Source organism: Megascapheus bottae, chromosome 23 (assembly GCF_031878675.1).
Source record: "Megascapheus bottae isolate mThoBot1 chromosome 23, mThoBot2.hap1, whole genome shotgun sequence".
NCBI classification, from domain to species: Eukaryota; Metazoa; Chordata; class Mammalia; order Rodentia; family Geomyidae; genus Megascapheus; species Megascapheus bottae.
The window spans coordinates 10373042-10394338 of record NC_143531.1 but is presented as its reverse complement, the minus strand read 5'-3'; the positions used below and the strand labels follow the sequence as shown (position 1 = coordinate 10394338).

The window sequence follows — 21297 nt, the reverse complement described above, 5'->3', positions numbered from 1 at the left end:
TAGCCAGATGCGTTCAGTGAGCAGTTGGTGGCCAGTGTTTCATTATGTTCAAGCTAATGTTACTGAAGTAGCAGCATTGTGGGTAAGGTACTGCATCACTTGGGTGAGTTTTCTTAGGTAACAACTTCATGGCTGTCACTGATTGATGAACAGTCCATCAGTTTTGCTTTATGTTTGTGGGTAATTAAAAGCCAATTCATCAAAAGAACTGCGTTTATAGCATTTCATTAGTAAATTTGACCGTCCATTAGTTTTCAAAGCTTCTGATTTTGACATGAAAGGGTCTGGAAGAAAAAGCACTAGCAGGATTCAGTCATCAGGTACCAGTCATGGCATGGCTTCTGGGGAGATGAAGCACCTTAGCCAGTCTCTGAACATCTGTGGCCTCTGGTTTCTCCATCTGTGAAACATGGGGCTGAAACAGGCACTCAAACCCTTTATGGTGTTCTTTAAATAAAAAAGAAAACAGAAAAGGAAAATAATTCCAGGTGATAGAAATGGAAGGATAGGGACAAGTGATGAAATTGTATACAACTCCAGTATAATATTTGGGCAAGGTGTGTGTGTGTGTGTGTGTGTGTGCAAACATGTGTGGGTGCCAGTCCTGAGACTTGAACTCGGGACCTGAGTGCTATCCCTTTTTCATTCAGGCTGATCTTTACCACTTGAACTTGCAGCTCCAGCATTTTGTGGTTCAGTGGAGGTAAGAGCCTCATAAATTTTCCTGCGTGGACTGGCTTTGAATCTCAATCCTGATATTTCTAGCTTCTAACTATCTAGGATTACAATGTGAGACACCTGCACCTGGCTTTCATTCACTTTGTAATATTTGCTTTATATGATTTTGTTCCCCCAAATGACTTTCATTCTATCCCACCAACTCTTAACATTTCTCTTAAGAGAAAATACTTACTAGTGAATATTTTTGTTTATATCATGTTTTATTGTAGTCCATAAATATACTCTTCCATGCTAAATCATTATTAATATTTTAAAGAACTTTCCATAGTTAAGGCATCTACTATACATAGCTTTCTAATTTTAAATATTAGAATATAAGAAGATGCCAACTTAATTTTGTATTTGCAAGCTTAACTTTAATGGAATAAATTGAGTAACATCAGAAATTTCAAATGAATTAACAGGGTAGAGGCATAGCTAATCATGTGGGGTTTTTGTCCTGTTTGTTTGTTTTTAGTATTGGGCCTTACATTTGCTTGGCAATCACCATACCATTTGAAACATACTTCCAGTCCTGGTTTGCTTTAATTTTTAGATGGGGTCTAGTACTTTTGCCTAGGGTCAACTTAGACTTCAAACTTAGCACCTATATTTCCATTGTAGCTGGAATTACAAATGTTTTGCACTATGCCTAGTATTTTGGACATGTATGATGGGAGCTTGCTAACTTTTTCACGCAAGCTGGCCTAGAACTATGTTCTTCCTATTCACTGGCCCTCTAGCCTCTGGGATTACAGATGTGCAAAATCAAACTGGCCTTCACTAAGAATCTTGACATCATTTGATTATTACTTGGTTTAATCTTGTTACTTATTTATCCTTTTGATTGAAAGTCTTAATTGAATGAAAACTCTTCAAGGGTACAAAAGGCTTGTTAAGAGATGACAAAAAAACTCCTCCATTCTTAATAACACTGGGCATCTATCTTGCTTGATAATGATCATCTGTCATGTCTTGAGCTTCTTCCTGAGGGGTGCATGCTTGCTTGGGCACATGCCATTTCTCTTTCTGCTGGGATTTTCTGTGTGGTCCGTGGTGTTATTGCTAAGCAGGTCTCCATGTTCTTCCTCAGGCATCTGTAAGATAGGCAACAGAACTTCCACAGCTGCCCTCTGCCCCCACCCAGTCTCTGCAGGAGGAATTAACATCCAATGCCCATCAAAAAGAAAAAAAACACAAACCCATGCAGATATTCCTCATCAATCCCTTGTTAGTGCCTTTAACAGATATTAGGAATGCAAGTTAACATCTCATGCGTGTGTATCAGCTTTGCTAACTCCCAGGTAAGGCTCCTTGGGGTGAACTTTTGGCATTTGAAAGATCCGTGTCAGTGCTTGGTAAATCCATTCTGTCCTAGACTTGAGGAACCACTCTTACTCTTAAGATGATAGACACTGTACAGCATTGGTGGGAATGAAAATTACTACAGCCATTATGGAAATCAGTATGGAGATATCTCAAAATCTAACATAGAATCCTGCTCTGCCACTGCTGGGCATACTTCTGAAAGAATGTAAGTCAGTATACAATAGGGATCCATAAAGATGTTTGAATACTTTTTTTCTGCAGTACTGGGCTGGAAATCAAGCTTTATACTTGTTAAGCAGGTGCCATTTGGGCCACTCGCTTCATCCTTTCTGCTTTCTATTATTTCCCTAGGCTAGCCTGAACTATGATCATATGATCACCTTACTAATGCCTCCCACTTAGCTAGATAACGAGTACACACCAACATGATTAACTTTTTGGTTTACGTCGGGTCTCATTTGCTTTGTGCTCTGGTTGCACTTGAACCCTGAGCCTTCCAGTGCTTATCTCCTGAGTAGCTATGAGTTACTGTGCCTCATCTACATTGATGTCTCTCATGACATAATTCACAATAGCTAAATTATGGAATCTGCCTAGGGGACAATCAGCTGATGAATGGACAAAGAAAATGTGGCATATATGCATCACAGAATATTATTCAGACATAAAGAAGACCAAAATGGTGATGATGTGATATACTTTGATATGTGATATATCACCTCCCCCCCCCACACAAAACAGATTTCCTGGTTTCCTACAACTGGTTTGAGTAGTGTGAAGAGACCGGAGCAGTTGGCAAATCATTTGCTCTCGCCCTAACAGCCTGATGTTTTTACTGGTGAACAGGACTTTGTTGTCTTTCCTGGCCATCAGGCAGGCTCTAGGCACTGAGTGTTCCTTCATGCATCGAAGTCATAAACAAATAACAAATTATGCAATGAAGCCTCACTAGTTTTTGTTTTTCTGTTTCTCAACCCCAGGGTATTCTTGCTCATACCCTGTGCAGCTTGGGAGGAGAAGGAGCAGCCCCTGTGCTGGAAGGACACCAAATGGAGAAACTAGGCCACTCAGGGCTGGATGGTGCCAGCCCCTGTTGCTAGTCAGGCTTCCACTTGAGCTCATTTCTGAATGGAGCTTTCGTACTTGGGGGCCTTACAACGAATGCCCCTGCTGGTGGTGAGCCCTGGGTCCCGTCATGTGACCCTCAGAGCAAAAGGGAAGGTGCTTCCTTAGGCCATTTCTTTCTACTGCTCTTCCTATTTTAAACATATTTTCAGGCTACTGGAGATTTTTTTTGGTTATTGCTGTTTATTTTAGTAGGGGTATGTATAATCCCCTTAGGATATGCTTTGGCTTTCTCTCAAATGAGATACTGGTTTTGGCAATTTAATTATGCCCTTAAAATGACAAAAATTAGGTCAACCTTAGCATGGTGTTTGTTTTGTCACTATACATTTTTCTTTTGCCAGTCCCGGGACTTGAACTCAGGGCCAGGGAACTAACTACCTTTGGGTTTTCTCCAGGCTAGCCCTCTACTGCTTGAGCCACAGCACCACTTCCAGCTTTTTCTGTGTGTGTGTGTGGTACTGCGGAATCAAATCCAGAGCTTCATACATGCTAGGCAAGCACCCTACCATTAGGCCAAGCTCCTGGCCCACTATACATTTTCTTTTTGGTAATTCTCCAAAGCTTTAAACTTTACCCCTAAAACTAAAGTAAACTAAACTCTTACCTTTGTCCTGCACGGAGTATTCACAGAGATTGAACTTTCAGATCCAGTCCCTGTGGCTTCTTCTAAAACTAAATAAAAGTATCATAGAGAAGGTAGAATAACGTGAAAGTCTGAAAGAAATTTACTGTCAATAGGGATATACCTAACAAAACAACCAAAAGGCAAGTATAGGTTAAAAAGGGTTTTACAACACATAGTAAAAATATCTAAACTGTCTGGTTCTGAATCAATACACACAGCATATTGGTGGTGTGTGATACAATGAAGACATTTTGTTTTAAAAATGTACTTTTTCTATGGTAAAAATGGTAAAATAACAGATTTCTAGTTGGTATACTGGTACATATGTGGAATCCCAGCACTTGAGAGGCTGAGGCAGTTGACTCAAACTTGAGGGTCTGAGTAGGGCTGGGAAAGATGGGGAGGGGATGGAAGGGTGACATTGATCAAGATGTAGTGTAGTTATGAACTAACAGGTTGAACTGAAACCCTTTGGACAACTATTACAAGATGATCAAATTAATTTAAAAAAATTCAAGTCCAGCCTGGGTAATCATGAGACCTTGTCTCAACAAATGAACCACTATGGATTTCACTAACAATTTAGATTTGAAGTCATGTGAGCTGAAGCTGAACGGTTTAGAGTCCACATAGTTATTTTTTTTAAATGATCTGTTTTTCCTTCAAAATGGAAAGTTCTCCATTTATTTCTGCCTTACCTCCCTTCAATAGGAGGAAGACAGGCCAGGGAAAAAGGCAAGAAGACATCTTTAAGGTCTGGGCACCAACCTGTCAGGATGCCATCAAGTTGATCCACCATAAATTTGGCGTCTTCCTTGGTGAAGCACAGGGGAGGTTTGATCTTGAGCACGTTTCTGTGTGGCCCATCAGCGCTGAGGAGCACTCCGCTTTCTTTCATTCTGATGAAGGCAGGAAATAGACAAAAGCATACAGAGGATAAATAGGATTATTTATGAACATGAACCAGCTAGAGACAAAATGTTTTGCACTCAAGATGCCCCTGTTCTTAATTTTATCTTTTTTTTTTCTTTGAGAGGTAAGCAGGAGTAAAGCAAACATTCAAGGGGGCCAAGATATCAAACAGATGTGGAGATGAATTTACCTGTAGATGATGTGTTGAGCTTCGGCTGTGGCTGGGGTTCTTTTCTCCTGATCCTTTACTAAGTCAATTCCAATGAAAAGGCCAATACCTCTGAGGAAGGTGGAAAACAGTGAACACACATACAAGCAATCAACACACTGCAGTGTCACAGAAAAGTAATACTGTCTCCAAACGTTATTGTGTGTGTCTATGTATGCATGCTGGTAATGGGGCTTGAACTCAGGACCTACACATGGTCCTTTGGCTGCTTTTACTAATTGGTGCTCTAGCACTTTAACCACACTTCTTCGCTTTTGCTGGTTCATTAGAAACAAAAGTCTTATCCACTTATTCTACCCACACTGGCTTTGAGCTGTGACCCTCAGTCTCAGGAGATCTCAGTCTCCTGAGTAGCTGGAATTACAGGTGTAGGCATTGATACCCTGCCCAGATGTTTTAATTTGAAGGTGAATATGATCTCTCTAATTGTTACTGATTTTAACTATTCCATGATATCAATTCTGTGCACTGTTACTTTCAGCTTATGGTTTCCTGAAAGCAATCAGGACTGGTGGAGTTTGAACTCAGATGCTTGAACGTGCTAGGCAGATGCTTTACTGCTAAGCCACATCTCATGCCATTTAATTTCTCTGTCTATTCTTATAATGGTAAATAGTTATATATGTTTTATATAGAAAGAAATGTTCACATATCAATATACATACAAAGCTAAACTATCCACCATTTTAGGATCACATTTTAAGTAATTTGCCACAAATCACTCAGATTTAAGTTTCTTCCTTTTATCTCTCTTTGGGTGCCAAAATTATCCTAACTTTATAAAAAGGAAAGTGAATATAAAATGGAGGAAAGAAGAACAAGAAAAAAGAAGGAGGAAAGATATACACCCACATTAACTGTGCTGATACCTAGTTCTGCATTGATTGCTTTTTTTTTTTTTCAGGGTTTCCCCCGACCCCTGGGGGGCATGGTGCTTGATCCGGACCTAGGTGCTGTCTCTGAGCTCTTCAGCTCAAGGCTACTAGCCCAAGCCCCACTTCCTGTTTTCTAGAGGTTAATCGGAGATAAGAGTTTCACGTTCTTTCGTGCTCAGACTGGCTTCGAACCTTGATCCTCAGATCTCAGCCTCCTGAGTAGCTAGGATTACAGGTGTGAGCCACCATACCCGGAGAGTGTTTTCTATAGTAGATTTCATATACTTTATTTCAACTATAAATGCTTTAGAAAAATGAATAACTAGATGAATAAAGATAAATGCTTTAGAAAAATGAGTAACTTTTTGATAAACATACCTAACATCTCCTATCAGAGCGTGTTTAGCCTTCTGTCTATTCAGTAACTCAATAAGATAATTTCCTACTTTTGTAGCATTTCCTTGAAGGTCTTCATTTCCAATTATATCTAGGACAGCCAAACCAACAGCACAAGATACTGGATTCCCTCCATACTGTAAAGGAAAAAGAAGAATGAAAATTTAGCAGGTGAATTAGTGGTATTGTTTTATCTCTGAAAAAAAAGTGGGTTCATATGCATACCTGAGTCATACACCTATATATTTCACATATACTGAGAAAATAATAATTTTTTTCTTTTTTTATTGTAATTAATAGAAGGGTTACACTATATTCACCAGATAGAAGGTACATTATTTCATAAACATTGATACCCTTTCTCATGACATGGTCCCCATTTTCCCCCCTTCCCCTCACCCCCCCCCCCGCTTATCTTGATTTCCCCCCTTCCCTATCCAGTTTCAAATAACCAAGTAAGCACATATAAAATATATCAGATACCAAGGTGAAATATTGTAACAATATGAGATAACCAAGGGATAGCAAAAGAGATGAGAGATAACATAGTACATTAAGGACAACAGTGACTCATTATATGGCTTTTATTTCCTTATCCTGGAGGTCCTTACATTTAGTGTCATACTATTTGGCCTATGTCTCTAGATTTTGTTCTATTGTAAATCTCTCCTAGGAGAGCCCAAGGTTTCTACTGATTATGACAAATGAGGGAGACTATTGGGCCTATGTTCCTTTGAGTCTGGCTTACGTCACTTAATATGATTTAGAAAATAATAATTTTAGTAGAATTTTCTTATACAATATTTCTCAGACTCGGAATACAGCATTATTCTGTCCATCAGGACTGAACAAAATTCATTCCAAAATCATGCTGTAGAACTAATATGAGGGACTATCAAGGAATGTATTGACTAATTCACAATGTTATGTTTTTTTTTTTCCTTATTGTTTGGAAGAAAGATTTCAGAGTGTGGTTGGGTAATGGAAATCTTGAAGAGCTGACTGAAAACATTCCAGTAAGGACTCCACCCCACCCAAGCCCCAAATATCATTGGTTTGCATTTTACTGTAGGTGTGAGAAGTGCTGTGATACATGCTGGAGTTTACAGTGATTCTTTTGTTCCCCAAGCCTCATGCTTAAATTAAAAAATTAAAAAAATTAGTATCTCTTATGACACTAACATTTACAGTATTGAATCATCTAAATAAATTCTTCAGATGTGTTTTTGGAGTTTAAATATGTCTATATCTATATCGAAGAGGATCACATTGTTAATGAAAATGTAACCTCTAAAGTTTAAGAGGATAGTCACCTAACATTGGAAAAATTAATAAGACTTTGTTACCAAGAGGAAATATGTATAAGAAAAATAGAATAGTTGTACCAGTTAAAAGAAAATCTGACTAGATCAAAGTTTAACTACAATCGTGTGGCGTCTAGCTGGTACCACTGAGCCTTATTCTTCATTATATTGGCAAAAAGTATAAGATTGTACATTATGGTTTTTTTTTCAGTTCTGATTAAAGTTGTATACCATAACTTACCGTATTGAAGTATTCCATCCCGGAGTTGTTGAAGGCTTCGGCAATTTCTCTGGTTGTCACCACACATGCTATCGGATGCCCATTCCCCATTGGCTTCCCCATGGTGACAATATCTGGGACAAAGTTGTCTCCCTGCATTTGGAAGCTCCAGAAATATTTCCCAACTCGGCCAAAGCCTACCTGGACTTCATCAGCTATAAACACTCCTTCTGCTTTGTGCACATATCTGAAAAGCAAAGATGTATTTTCAGGACACCAAGATTCCCCAAACTTGTGCCTGCAATCCTAGCTACCCGGGAGGCTGAGATTTGAGGATCTTGATTTGAAGCTAGGCCAGGTAGAAAAGTCCATATGACTCTTATTTCTAATTAACCAGCAGATAGCTGGAAGTGGAACTATGGCTCAAATAGTAGAGTGTCAGCCTCGAGCAAAAAGTTAAGGAACAGTGCCCAAACCCTGAATTCAAGCTCCAGTACACACACATACACAAAATAACCTGAAGCCTTAATCTGCCTTAAAGATATCCTAGTATTCAGAACCTCAGATAGACTCTACAATATAATCACATTATTTCTAGATGAGACACCTGTCACATTGTTTGAATTTGTGCTGCTTAATGTGAGCTACATGGAAGTATTTTAAGTGGGAAAGAGAATCAAGTGATTTTCAGTAGGGATGATTTCTAGTTTTCTACTAATTCTCTAGGCTTTGATACGCCCAGCAAATCAGACAGGATTCAAGGCCAGGTTCTGCATCAGAGTCCTAAAGATGGCTTTGCTGCTCTGTGGGTCAATACTTCATTTGCTGGATCAGCGTCTGAGGGTCCTGAGTATGCAAAAGGTCAGTAGTGCCTGTTTACCGATTAACCTTTGTTATGTGAACAATTAGTATTGGCCCTACAGAATTTTCACAGTGCCCTCAGTCTGGCCAAGGACAAGCAAGGCAAATACATACTCTGCCACTTTCTGGAAGTAGCCTGCTGGAGGAATGATTTGACCACCGCAGCTCTGCATGGATTCAGCAATAAAGGCAGCAATCTAAAAAGAGAAAATTGTGTGTGTGTGGGGGAGGGTCAGAGTTCATTGGTTTTCCCCTTACCCCCTGCAAGAAGAGCATTTCTTATAGGATAGGATAGTTGATTATAAAACTAGCCAGGAAGAGACCTATGGTGAGCGCCCAACAGCCTTTTGTTTTAAAAAAGAAGCAACTGATCTAAAATCATTAGTGTCTGAAGATCAGGATCTACCAATAAATCGACTAAGGGACATGGAGGTAAGAGAGTGAGTTCTACCTCTTCCTAATTACTTGAAGCTCCGGTGGTGGTGGTGGTGTAATTAGAATGTGTTAGTTATACTCACCCACATCAGATCCTCAGCCAGTCCCATTGTATTTCCCCCCAGGGATGCTTGTAACTCCACCCTGCCCAAGAACTGGTGGATCCACCAGATTCCTCTGACCACTTGGTCTCCCCTCCCACCTGACCTCCCCTTCCACCTGGCTCCCAGACTCTTTCTCTCTATTACCTAGCTACCAGTTGGCATGGTTGCCACCCCTCTGTCTCCTCTCCTTCTCCCAGGCAATATGACTCCCCTCATAAACTCCTTTATTCTCCTCCTCCTGGCCTTGTAAGGGTAACAGAATGTGCTGCAGAAGATGGATGGTTTGATCAGATCTTGGTGTGAACATCTAAAAAGTTAACCCAGGTGCCTATTTCAAAGCTCTGTGAAACAGGACTTCTTTTTTTCCATATATTTTTATTGTAATTAATAGAAGGGTTACATGATATTTTCCAGATAGATGGTGCATTAATTCCCATACATTGAAACAGGACTTCTTAAGGCTAGAATTAGCACCAAGCATTTGGAAGGGTAGCCTTGTGGCCTATACCATAAGTTAGTCTGCTATATTTCTAGGCCTTGCCCTGAGCTAAGGCTTACACAAGCAGACAACTTAGGGTAGGGCCAACAGGTGAAATTGTCTGGAGGGAAAGGAAGAAATAGATCACCACGAGGTAAGAGAACAAATTACAAGACTGAGATAGGAAATCAAGAGACTGCAGATCTCAGACTATTCCTCAACAGTTGTATTGGTAGGCATTAAACAGCTCACTAAATAACCTCTTTAGTTTTTTTTTTACTTCTTTAATTATTTAGTGATAGCTACAAATTGAGGCTGTTGGACTTCCTTTGCAAGCATGTCTAACACTCAAGCATTTGCCTGATAGTTGCTCATTGCTTCTAGCCATGGTAACATGGTGGTATTCATGCATGTGCTTGTGAATATTGTATACTAACATTCTGGAGAAGTGATTGGCATCCTCCCTTTGAATCAAAGGGTACATGTGGAGTGATTTTTTTTTTCCTGAAAGCATTTGTTTACTGCATTGTAAAGAGGTATAGGTTGTATCTGGAGAGGGAGTCTAGGAACTTCCCTTCAACAGAGAGCTTTAGGGTCTGCATAGACATCAAAGGAAAAGGAGGAGAGGAAAGAGAAAAGGAGGAAGAGGGGAGGAAGGAGAAGGAGAAGGAGCAACAGATTTTTAGGTTCAAAAGATAAAAATAGCTGGGTGCCAGTTGCTCATGCCTGTGATCCTAGAAACTCAGTAGGTTAAGATCTGAAGATAACAGTTCAAAGTCAGCCTGGGCACAAAAGTCCATGGGACTCTTATCTCCAATTAACCACCACAAAACCAGAAGTGTTGCTGTGGCTCAAAGTGGTAGAGAGCTAGCTTTGAGCTGAAGAGTTCAGGGACAATGCTCTTGCCTAGAGTTCAAGTTCCAGGACTGACCAAAAAAAAAAAAATTGAATTCTTTGGATCTTTGGACAAAGGAAATAATTTTGGTTTCTATTAAATTTTTAAATTGCCGTGTCTGTCATAAGTCAGTTGGAAGCAAAGTGTTATCAAGCTGTACTAAATATCTACATTGGTAACTCCTAATGGGTTGAGTATTAACTGTTTAACAAAGATAGTTGGGTAAAGACTGAAAAAGTGAGGGTCTGCTTTAGTTTGCTGCTCTAGTGGAGGAATGGTTCTGTCTTGGAAATTCAGGCTCAGTCTCAACGATATTTTTCTGTCTACTCAGGCACAGACCAGCCTCAGGCTTTGTTTGAAGTCTGAAATAGCACAGAGATTTCTTTTGTGTGTCTGAAAGTCTGCAATGGTTTTGAGGCCCAGAGCCGCCCTGGCTTTTCCCCTTACCATGCATTAACCCTTCATGGAAGAAATTGCCCAGAACCTTTCCTAATGCACTCTTCCGCCATCCTCTGCATGCCACTGCAGAGGTCAGGAGTAGACCACCAGCCCTGGAAGGAGCAGTGGTTGCATTTCCAGCATCCCTCAACAGGCTTAGTGACATGACTGTAACATTGTACTTCTTGAAATAGGAACCAAGTGGCAAATCACAGCAGAGACCTGAGAGGAACACTTAGACTAAAAGGAAAACTTCTCTTTGGTCTGGCAGTTTGCAAACAATGTCATCTATTTTATAAAAGATGTGAGTGAGGGTCTGGGAAGGTAGCTTAGAGGTAGAGTGCTTACCTAGCGTGTATGAAACCCTGGATTCCATTCCTCAGTATCACATACACAGAAAAAGTCAGAAGTGGTGCTGTGGTTCACATGGTAGAGTTTTTGCCTTAAGAAAGCTAAGGACAGTTCCCAGGTCCTAAGTTCAAGCCCCAGGACTGGCAAAAAAAAAAAAAAAAGAAGATATAAGAATGCTTCCAATATCACCAACCTTCCTCCCCTTGTTATGAGCTGCTTCGATAATTTTCTTCACTTCATCTGCATACGCACTGGCTGGATCGGGGTGATCTTCTCTGTATTTTCCCCTGTAAGTATCTGGAGTTGGTGCCTAAAAATATCAAATGATGCAATTTCTCATTATTTATCTCTTTGAAAAACTTGCAGTCATCCCCCCTGGGGCATGTTAGAAAGGTAATCATGCTGATTTTAGTGACTCTACGTTCCATTGTTCTTTCTCTCCACATGTCTGACTGCCATAGAGATCTGATATCTTTGAATTATGAACAGGAGCTTGGTTTTGTTTTCAGATTCTTATAAATCAAGACTTTATTTCTATTCCTATAAAAAGCATTCTTAGATAGGTAAATGTACTATAGAATGTATAGAATGTTTTACAACTGTATAAAAATGTCCATGATTGGAAACAGTATTAATGATTCCATAGTTAAAAAGATAATATTTCACAGTAACACAAACAATAATCATTGAGAAAACTAGAGGGGTTTTAGCATTGATAGCAGATTTTAATGTCTTAGAGGAGGGAGTAATGTTTTTCTTTAGCAAGTCTATTCATTTGGGCTGGTGGCTCACACCTGAAACCCTAGCTACTTAGGAGGCTAAGATCTAAGGATCACAGTTCCAGACCAGCCCAGCAGGAAAGTCCACAAGACTCTTATCTCCAATTAATCACCAGAAAACTGGAAGTGGTGCTGAGGATCAAAGTGGTAGAGTGGTAGTATTAAGCAAAAGAGCTCAGGAAAGTTCAAGCCCTATGACTGCCAAAATAAGATAAAATAAGTCTACTCATCTGAGATATAGTTCAGTGGCAAGTACTTTATCCTAGTAAGTAAAAGGCCCTGAGTTCGATTTCCAGTATGAAAAAGGAAAAGACAAAGTCCGTTGTTCATTTGCACAACACAGCACATTAATTCCACTGTTTTGACAACTTGGTTGGCTTTTTTGACTTATTAGGTCTATATAATAATTCAGCACAGAGCAAGTTATTTTTTTAGCAGTCATATAGACACAGTTCAGCTCAAGATTTTGAGTTGGTATTAGTGGTAGGAAACAGTAAGTATCAGTAATGGTAGATTAAAGAGCAAGAGACAGAAAATGACACTTGGAATAATGTGCTACTTTTTTTTTTGCCAGTCTGGTGCCTTGAATTCAGGGCCTGCGCAATGTCAGGGGTTTCTCCAGACCTCTACCACCTGAGCCACAGTACTGCTTCTGGCCTTTTCTGTATATGTGGTACTAAGGAATCGAACCCCGGTCTTTGTGCATGCTAGGCAAGCACTCTACTGCTAGGCCATGCTCTGGGCCCCATATGCTACTTTTTAATGAACTTGCCTATTGTCAAGCTCATCAATGGGCCTTAAGACACATTCTGTCATTCAGCAGCCCTTCTGCTGCAGAGTCACACACTGTTGTAGATCTTCGTTTCTTTTTCTTTGGCTTCATTTCAATGAAAATGGTGGGATGAACCATCTCTAGACATCTATCTAGTGCTAGCTAGCATTATTCCGACCATAGGATACTACTATACTTACCACATGCACAAAGTCTTTCTTGATGTCTTTGCCCTTCCGAAATTTGTATGGGCTGATTTCAATTAAAGATGACAGGTGTCCATGGTAAGCACTGAAAAGAAAAAAAACACAACACAATGGCTCCAAAAGCAATGCTTGTCTAGTATAGGAACCAGAGGTCTACATTGACCCAAAATCATCCAAGGGAGAGCCTAACACTGGGGCCAGAATTAACCAAGATCTAGTTCTGTTTTTTTTTTTGGTATGGGAAGACCATGCATTTAGTTTGTCCATGTCCTCTTACACTGTATGAAGACACATAGAAAGCGAAGTATGTGTCCTCAAAAACAATTTCTTTGTGTAATAGGATTTTTGATGCTAAATTAAAATCTCTAAATGTGAAAAATTATTTTTATAGTTTAATGTAAAATTCATATGTATTTTATAGTTATATCAGTTTATATGTATGTTTAAAGTGTGTCTCATATATTGCCCTTGAATTTTCTGGTTTTAACTTGTCCTTCCGCTTCAGTCTCATTAGTAGCTGGGATGCTGGGACTATGGGCATATACCAGTATGTCTAGCTGGTAATTTTTTTTGCCAGCACTGGGGTTTGAATTCAGGGCCTTTCCTTTGCAAGACAGGTTCTCTACTACTGAGACACAGATCTACACATTTTTTTGTTGTTTTCTGATGGTTCTGGGGCTTGAACTCAGGGCCTGTCTCTCAGCTCTTTGTGCTCAAGGCTAGTGTTCTATCATTTTGTGTCTCAGTGCCATTTCCCATGTTCTGATGGTTAATTGGAAATGAGTCTCATGGACTTTCTTACACTGGCTGGCTTTCAACCACAGTCCTCAAATCTCTGCTACCTGAGTAGCTAGGATTTAGGCATGAGCCACCAGTACCTAGCTGGTTATTTCTTTAAATGGAGTCTTACTCCTTGTCTAGAGTGTGCATGGATTATGAACTGCCATTGTTGTGTGTGTGTTTCTGTAATAGTATGCATCTGTCAGCTGTCCTGTCTTCTCTCTATAAGATCTAGTTTTGTAGACTATTTTACCCAGGCTGGCCTGCCACCTTGATCCTTTCGATCTCAGGAAGCTTAGGAAGAGAGGTGTGTGAATGTGCCATGCTATGGTTTCAGAAGGGGTTTTTCATGCACATTTCTGCCCCAGATGATCTTAAAGTTCATCCTCGCAATCTCTTTCTCTGAGTGATAAAATTTCAGGAATGAGACGCTGGCATCGTGCTTGATTTTAGATGCACTGTTGATGTAAAACATACCTTGGGCTTTCAACACTTAGTGCACACACAACCACGGTATTGTAGTATCTTATAGATTACAGATTCAAATGATGCCTTGTATATCATGATTACCAGATTACCTAGAGTTGTTTATATGGCTCACATTATATTTTTACTGGACTGTGCTGAGTTAGAAAAACAGAGCAGATGTCCACAGAGGTCCTAAAATATAGAACTTAGGTACAAAAGGTAGAGATAAAGAGATGTATAGCAACTTCTGAAAACAAAGATGTACATAAAGTAATGCATATTTTGCACTAAATCAAAACTAAAAGATATATTTTACACACACACACACACACACACACACACACACACATATTTGCCAGTCCTGGGGCTTCAACTCAGGGCCTGAGCACTGTCCTTGGGCTTTCTCAAGGCTAGCAGTCTACCACTTGAGCCACATCACCACTTCCAGCTTTTTTTTTTTTTTTTTTTTGCCAGTCTTGGGCTTGGGCTCAGGGCCTGAGCACTGTCCTTGGACTTTCTCAAGGCTAGAACTCTACCACTTGAGCCTCAGCACCACTTCTGGCTTTTTCTATATATGTGGTACCAAGGAATCAAACCCAGGTCTTCGTGCATGCTAGGCAAGCACTTTAACCACTAGGCCAAACTCCCGGCCCCCACTTCCAGCTTTTTTATGTATGTGGTACTGAGAAATCAAACCTGGGTCTTCGTGCATGCTATGCAAGCACTCTACAACTAGGCCAAACTCCCAACCCACACATACTTTTTTATACATGATGGAGAAAGAGAATAAAAGAAAAAAAAAGAGCCAGGTGACGCACACCTGCAATCCTAGCTACTCAGTAGGCTGGAATCTGAGAATAGTGATTTAAAGCGAGCTAGGGCAAGAGAGGCTCTTATCTACAACTAGTGATCAGAAAATCTGGAAGTGGAACTATGGCTTAAATAGTAGTTAGCCTTGAATAAAAAAGGGACTTCCTGATGATTAAATTCAATGGATTTAAGTTGATCTCACAACTTTCTCCACTTGGGTCTGTGGTATTTGTGTCAGTAGAGCAGAATAATTTTGTCTCCAAAGACCTTCTTGCTTATAAAACTCAGAAGTCTAAGACTTACTTGTCCAGAGTGATCACATCTTCATGGCCCCGGAACTGGCGAGCCAGGCGTAAGGCCAAATCATTGGCTTCAGATCTGTTACAATAACATAGGAGAGGGAGAGAGAGAAGGGAAAGAAGGGGGATGGGGAGGGGAGCATGTGACTATCTCCTTTGCATGTATTATGAAATGATTATGAATTTCTGATCCCAGGTAACCACTAAAGTAGTAAGTTGAGGGTTTCCCCTCTGTCTCACATGCACTCCATGCCCACATGTACCTGCTTGAACAAATTCTCCAGATGTCCTCAATAACAAATGACACATGCAAGAAGCATTGTAAAAATTACAGATATGTGATTCAAAGTTCAGCCCTAAGCCAGGTGCCTGTGGCTCTCGCTGGTATTCTTAGCTACTCAGGAGGCTGAGATCTGAGGATCACAGTTCAATGTCAGCTCAGGGAAGGAAAGTCCATGAGACTTCAATTAATCACCAAAAAGCTAGAAGTGGAGCTGTGGCTCATGTGGTAAAGACACTAGTCTTGAGCATGAAAGCTTAGGGTCAACACTCAGGCCCTGAGTTCAAGTCTCAAGATTGGCACCAAAAAAAAATTCACCATATTCAATCTACCTGTTCAGTCCATCAGTAGCTTTGAGGACATGAAGCCTATGCTAAGCTGAAGCTCAATCTCAAGGGGAGAAATGGGAAGCTGAGGGCCCAGTAGCTTGCCTGACAAAATGAAGGTCATTTTTTTCTATCTGGTTGAGACTAAATATACTACCCAAACATAGAGAAGGAAAGTAATCATTTGTGGTATGCTTTCTGCCTAGTAGATTCCAGCACCCAGTGTTTATGTGTTTTCACCACAATTCTGAAAGTGCTGACATTTCTTTGTAATGGACAAAGAAAGCAGTCTCAGAAATGTTAAGTGACCAGAATAAAGGTGCATAGCTAATATGAGATATGGGGTTCGGATAGAATCACATATAATGGAGAGTACTATTCTTTCGGATAGATATGCTGTGTCACACTGTAGGAATGAGAATTTTTTCTGTTGAAGTGCCTTCTTTACATAGGCATGGTTATTTTAAGGGTAGCTGCCATTTTACAAGAAGCTATTTTAGTTAAGTCATATCCTGTTATAAGAATTATTATTCTAGAAATTGGGGAAAATGACCTGGAAAGGAAATATAAACTATGAAGGGCTAGAAAGCTCCTAGAGGTCACAGGCCATGACCTCACTCAGTGAGCGGGAAATGACTAAAGCTGAGAAACATAGGATGCCTTGTTCATTCATATAGTGAGAGGGTAGATATAGATGAATACGTTGGGTAAGAATCTATTGTGCTTTTGCTTTATGCCTGTATGATTAAGCAAGATGGAGAATTATGAAATAATCAATCATCAGGACTTGAAAATTCTCTTCATTGGCACTGTACATGGAAAAATATAAAACCAAGACTTTCATGGAAAAATATTACGGCAGAGGCAGAAGACAATATTGACATATGAGAGGCTTTAAGGAGCAAAGTGAAAATATTTTTGATTAGAAAATTACCCTGACTGAGTAAAAATGTTAGTACATTGAAGTTGATACTCTAATATTCTCAAAAGCAGACAGGAAAAAGTTGAGGATACAGTTACAGAACAATTAGACAAGATTCTGAGCAGTGTCACCTCATAAGAAAATAGAAATATAACATTCATTTCTGAACTTGCCGTAATATTGTGTGCTATCCATCTTTTTATGTGGTTTAATTTGAAGCCAATATTGCGGGCACAGTGCTTCTCATGATTTCATGCATTACGTTCTCTTATGTTCTAAATGTAATCTTCCTGTAAATAATACTTCTTTGTAAATCACTATCCATTGCTATAATATAGTGATGTATAATAAACTATATTGTACTGAAAAAAAAAGAATTATTGTTCTAGGCAGGAATGTGGCCTAGTGGTCATGTGCTTGCCTAGCATGCACAAAGCCCTGGGTTTGATTCCTTGGTACCACATATACAGAAAAAAACCAAAAGCTGGAAGTGGTGCTGTGGCTCAAGTGGTAGAGCCGCTAGCCTTGAGAAAGCTCAGGAACAGTACCCAGGTCTTGCAAAAAAAAAAAAAAGAATTGTTCTAGCTGGGTGCCAGTGGCCTCATGCTTGTAATCATAGCTCCTCAGGCTGAGATCTGAGGATCGCAGTTTGAAGTTAGCCCAGGTAGAAAAGTCCATGAGACTCTTCTTGTAATATCCCAGCCATTTTGCGGGGCTCTGAACTCCTCAGCAATAGAGTCACCAGCACTCAGTGAACAGAGCTAGGAATCATTTTAATAGCAGTGTAGTGTAGTGGCTACTCTCCAGCTTCGGGCTGATAGAGAGCAGCCCCAACCTTCAGTGGGGTTGAGCTTTTCGAGGTAAACACAGCATGCAGGTGATAGTCGCTGTGTGACATCCCACTACGGTGCCCACAGTCAATGACCATGAGGCTGAAAACACACACGGGTAGTCCTAACACTTGCCGTGGGTCGAGCAGGTTAAGCATTTTTACAAAAACAAAAACAATTCGGCAGCCAGGTTATTACACTTATTTCCAATAAACCACTCAGAAAAAGTCAGAGGTGGTGCTATGGCTCAAGTGGTAGAGTGTTAGCTTTGAGCACAGAGAGGCTCCGGCTCAGTGCCCAAGCCCAGAGTTTAAGCCCCAGAATCAGGAGAAAAAAATTACTCTTCTAGGGGTTGGAGGTGTAGAGCTCCAGCTGAGTAAGATTTGTTTTCCTGATTTCCTGCTTTGGCCAGGTGTCGTGGTTTTGATTTTGTCTATTTAACCTGAAGCCAATGTCTGTGCCTCTGAAGATGGTTGCAGAGGTACTGAAACACTGTCTTCAGGTGGCTGCCATGTAATAACTCCTTTCCCCCACTGTCACCATGGTGCTTTATTCGTGGCATAGTGACACAAGGCCACACCTAACATGGGACATTTGGACTTTGGACCTGGGAATCTGAAAACAAAAATTTTTAGCATATTTAGGAGAGCCATTTCTTTGCTGGAGTTTCTCACTTGTGTTCTGAAAACACTATGTGCATTTAGGTCTTTATTCTCTAAAAAGGTGAGCTTTATTTAATCAGGTAGCATTCAAGTCATGAGAAAAAGCAAATAAAAAGTAGGGCTTCTAGGCAGAGGTCACTTAGCCAATGGGAAGAATTTTCTTTCTCCAAATGTTTTAGATATTATTCTCTAACTCAACACAAAAGCAAAAGGGAGGGAGCGAAGGAGTGGATGGTTTAAAGGGAATGAGATGGAGAGCAGGAAACGTACCCAGAATTGGTGAAATAGCAAACTGAGAGCTTCTCTGGCAGGGTAGCGGAAAGACGCTTAGCATACTCTACCATGTTGTCGTGCAGGAATCGAGAATTTGTATTGAGCAGCTCCATCTGTTCCAAGGCAGCTTTGGTCACTTCTGGGTGACAATGGCCCACTACGATTTAGGAGACAAAATACTAAGTGCCTAGAAAGAGAGTGGAATCTGAAACAAGAAATTAAAAGGTGTATTCTCATGTCTTGCGCATTTTGAGGCAAACTTTCCAGTAACAGGACTACAGTTAGTGCCAGCCTTGGGATAAATATCGTGAGAAACATTGAGATAAATATCATCTCCTTCAAAGCATGACACAGACAGGACATTTACCATGAGCTACGTTGTTAATGCAGTCCAAATACTGTTGGCCTTTCTCATCGAACATGTACTGCCTCTGGGCTTGCACTATTTTGATGGGATCCGCGGCAAAGAAAACTTTGCATGAGGACCTAGAAATAAAGGAAATATTTTGGTCTGGACAACTCAGTATTTTTCCTTCTAGATGGAATCACCATCAGTGGAAAGTTACAGTTCCGTAAAGGGAAGAAAAAACACAACCCGGGGAACACACAGGTTTTGTATTTTCGTCTCATATCAACCTGGAACCTTTTACCTTAATCCCTAAGTCATGCCACCGCTCATATTTCTTAAAGCTTGCTATATTAAATTTGCCATCATTTGGCAGTTCTGTTTAGAGATGCATGAATCAACTCACTGAATAGTCACAATCGCACAAACTAATAGAAACCTTTTCTTTGGGGAGGCCCCTCTCCCCTTTTTGAGTCTTACTATGTGTCAGAAACTGAAACTGTTGCATGTTTCACAGGTATTATCTTAAGCTCTCCTCACAATCAAATGAACTGAAGACTATTATCAATCTTTTATGGGTAAAGGGCCACAGGGGGGAAAAAATCGTTCAGGTTATACACATACCATAAGAGAAAACCATATAACTACATTCCTTCTTTCAGAGAATTTGTTTTGCTAACCTTGCTAGGTTTCCAGTGAAATTACATAGAATTGAAAACAAACAGAATATGTGATTAGAAAAAGTGGGTGTGATCAGCTAATGGGTAAGAAGTTGGTCATTTTGCAAGAAAAATCTGTCAGTCTGTTCAATCATCTGCCAACTTCAGTACATGAACTACCAGCATTTTCCCAAAGGGCACATTGTTTCTTGTTTGTTTTTAAGGGGGGGGTCCCTTGATCTTTTTTTTTTTTTTGCTCTGATCTGATACACCAGTTATCTGAATGTTGCAGACAATTGATTGGGGGTTCACAGTTGCACCATAAGAATTCATATTTATGTCCATCTTTAAAAAGTAGGCACACTTCTGACTCCCATTGGCTCGCTCCTGTAAAAATAGAATGCTATTTTATTAAGTCAGTTGGAAGAGGCCGCTCAGGCAGCATAACACTCATGTAGGACCAGAGATCAGGTCAGTGGTGTAGAACTAACTCATTTTTAACACTGTCTGGGAGAGGCGTTTTAAAATCCCAGGCGCAGTTTGGAAGACCAAGGTGAGTAAGCAAGCCACTTCTGCTGATGTGAGGTCCTGGAGATTTGGGCAGAGGTTAATTTAAAGGTTCCCGCCGCCAATCCCCCAAACCCCCAGCTAGATTGAGCTTTTACTGATGAAACAAGCATGGGGGGGAAGCACTGAAGTTTTTTGTTGTTGTTGCTTTTATAGACATCATGAAAAATATTTGAGTTGGCAGATGGCAGGCTTTTGGGTTGGGTGGGATGGGGGTGCAGTCGGCATCGTGCTCTCTCCGCAGTTTGCAGGCGAGCACCCCGGTTCCCTGGTGGGGGGGGTCCCTATCAGGCTCCGCCCCGGGTGGGCACGCGGCACGCTCCCCTGCGCGCACGCAAGCAGGAGAGGCAGGTTCCCCTGCGCGCACGCAAGCACGCTCGCGCGGGCAGGTGGCAGCCTTGGGAACGCTCAGCGGGCTTGCTTTCTCCCAGCCGCGTGCGGCTCCCCTCCTCCCTGCACTCTACGACTCCCTCCCGCACCCCCTTACCCGATGTGCTTCCCCCTCAAGGCCAGGGTGTCCTGTTTGCTGTACAGTTCGCACATGGCAGCAGGTGCTGGGGGGCGTGGTGGGGTCTCCCCTTTCTGGTCTGTTGCGTCTCAGTAGAGGGGTCTTTCCTCCCCTTACTTCTCGTGGGGTAACCCCTCCTCTTTGCCCTGGGCATCGGAGGTCACTGATGGCATCAACCAGCAAGGGTCATCCTCCTTTTAAGGGCTGTCCTCCCATTACCCTTCGCCAAGTCCCTCCCTTCTCTGGCCTCCTCCGCCTGGTGCCTGCTTGGCAAGTCACCCGCCTGGCTGGCCACCTCCGCCCGCCCCCAGACTGCTGGCTTCTGTCCCTGCCCTCTCAGTGCCCACAGCCCCTCCCACCCCTCCCCTGTCAACGCTTTTAACCCTCCTTTTCTTCTCGTGCCTTTGCCTGGTCTTGGCCTTTACTCCTCTTCCATTGTACTTGCTGGGATTCCCTTTCTCAATTCCTTTTAGTGCATTCTTTTAGTTTATTCTTTTTTAAAATGTACCT

The 21297-nt window shown here is 41.0% G+C and overlaps 1 protein-coding gene across 1 annotated transcript; it reads right to left on the bottom strand.

Moving 5' to 3' along the window:
• Positions 1-1457: 1457 nt before the first annotated feature.
• On the bottom strand, positions 1458-20922 carry Etnppl (ethanolamine-phosphate phospho-lyase). Its single transcript, XM_090356701.1, has 13 exons — positions 20767-20922; positions 19075-19193; positions 18705-18864; positions 15419-15493; positions 13052-13142; positions 11494-11610; positions 8714-8796; positions 7760-7985; positions 6197-6351; positions 4905-4994; positions 4571-4701; positions 3782-3849; positions 1458-1817 (listed from the first exon to the last, which is right to left on the bottom strand). The coding sequence occupies exons 1-13, from the start codon at positions 20820-20822 to the stop codon at positions 1689-1691; spliced, it is 1500 nt and encodes a 499-aa protein (XP_090212827.1). The 5' UTR covers positions 20823-20922; the 3' UTR covers positions 1458-1688.
• Positions 20923-21297: the final 375 nt, after the last annotated feature.

Coding starts and splice junctions, on each gene's coding strand:
- Etnppl (XM_090356701.1), bottom strand. CDS start 20,822: ATGTGCGAACTGTACAGCAAACAGGACACCCTGGCCTTGAGGGGGAAG. Junction 13,143..15,418: donor GATGTGATCACTCTGGACAA/GTAAGTCTTAGA, acceptor TTTTCTTTTCAG/TGCTTACCATGGACACCTGT. Junction 8,797..11,493: donor CTCATAACAAGGGGAGGAAG/GTTGGTGATATT, acceptor TTCTCTTTTTAG/ATTGCTGCCTTTATTGCTGA.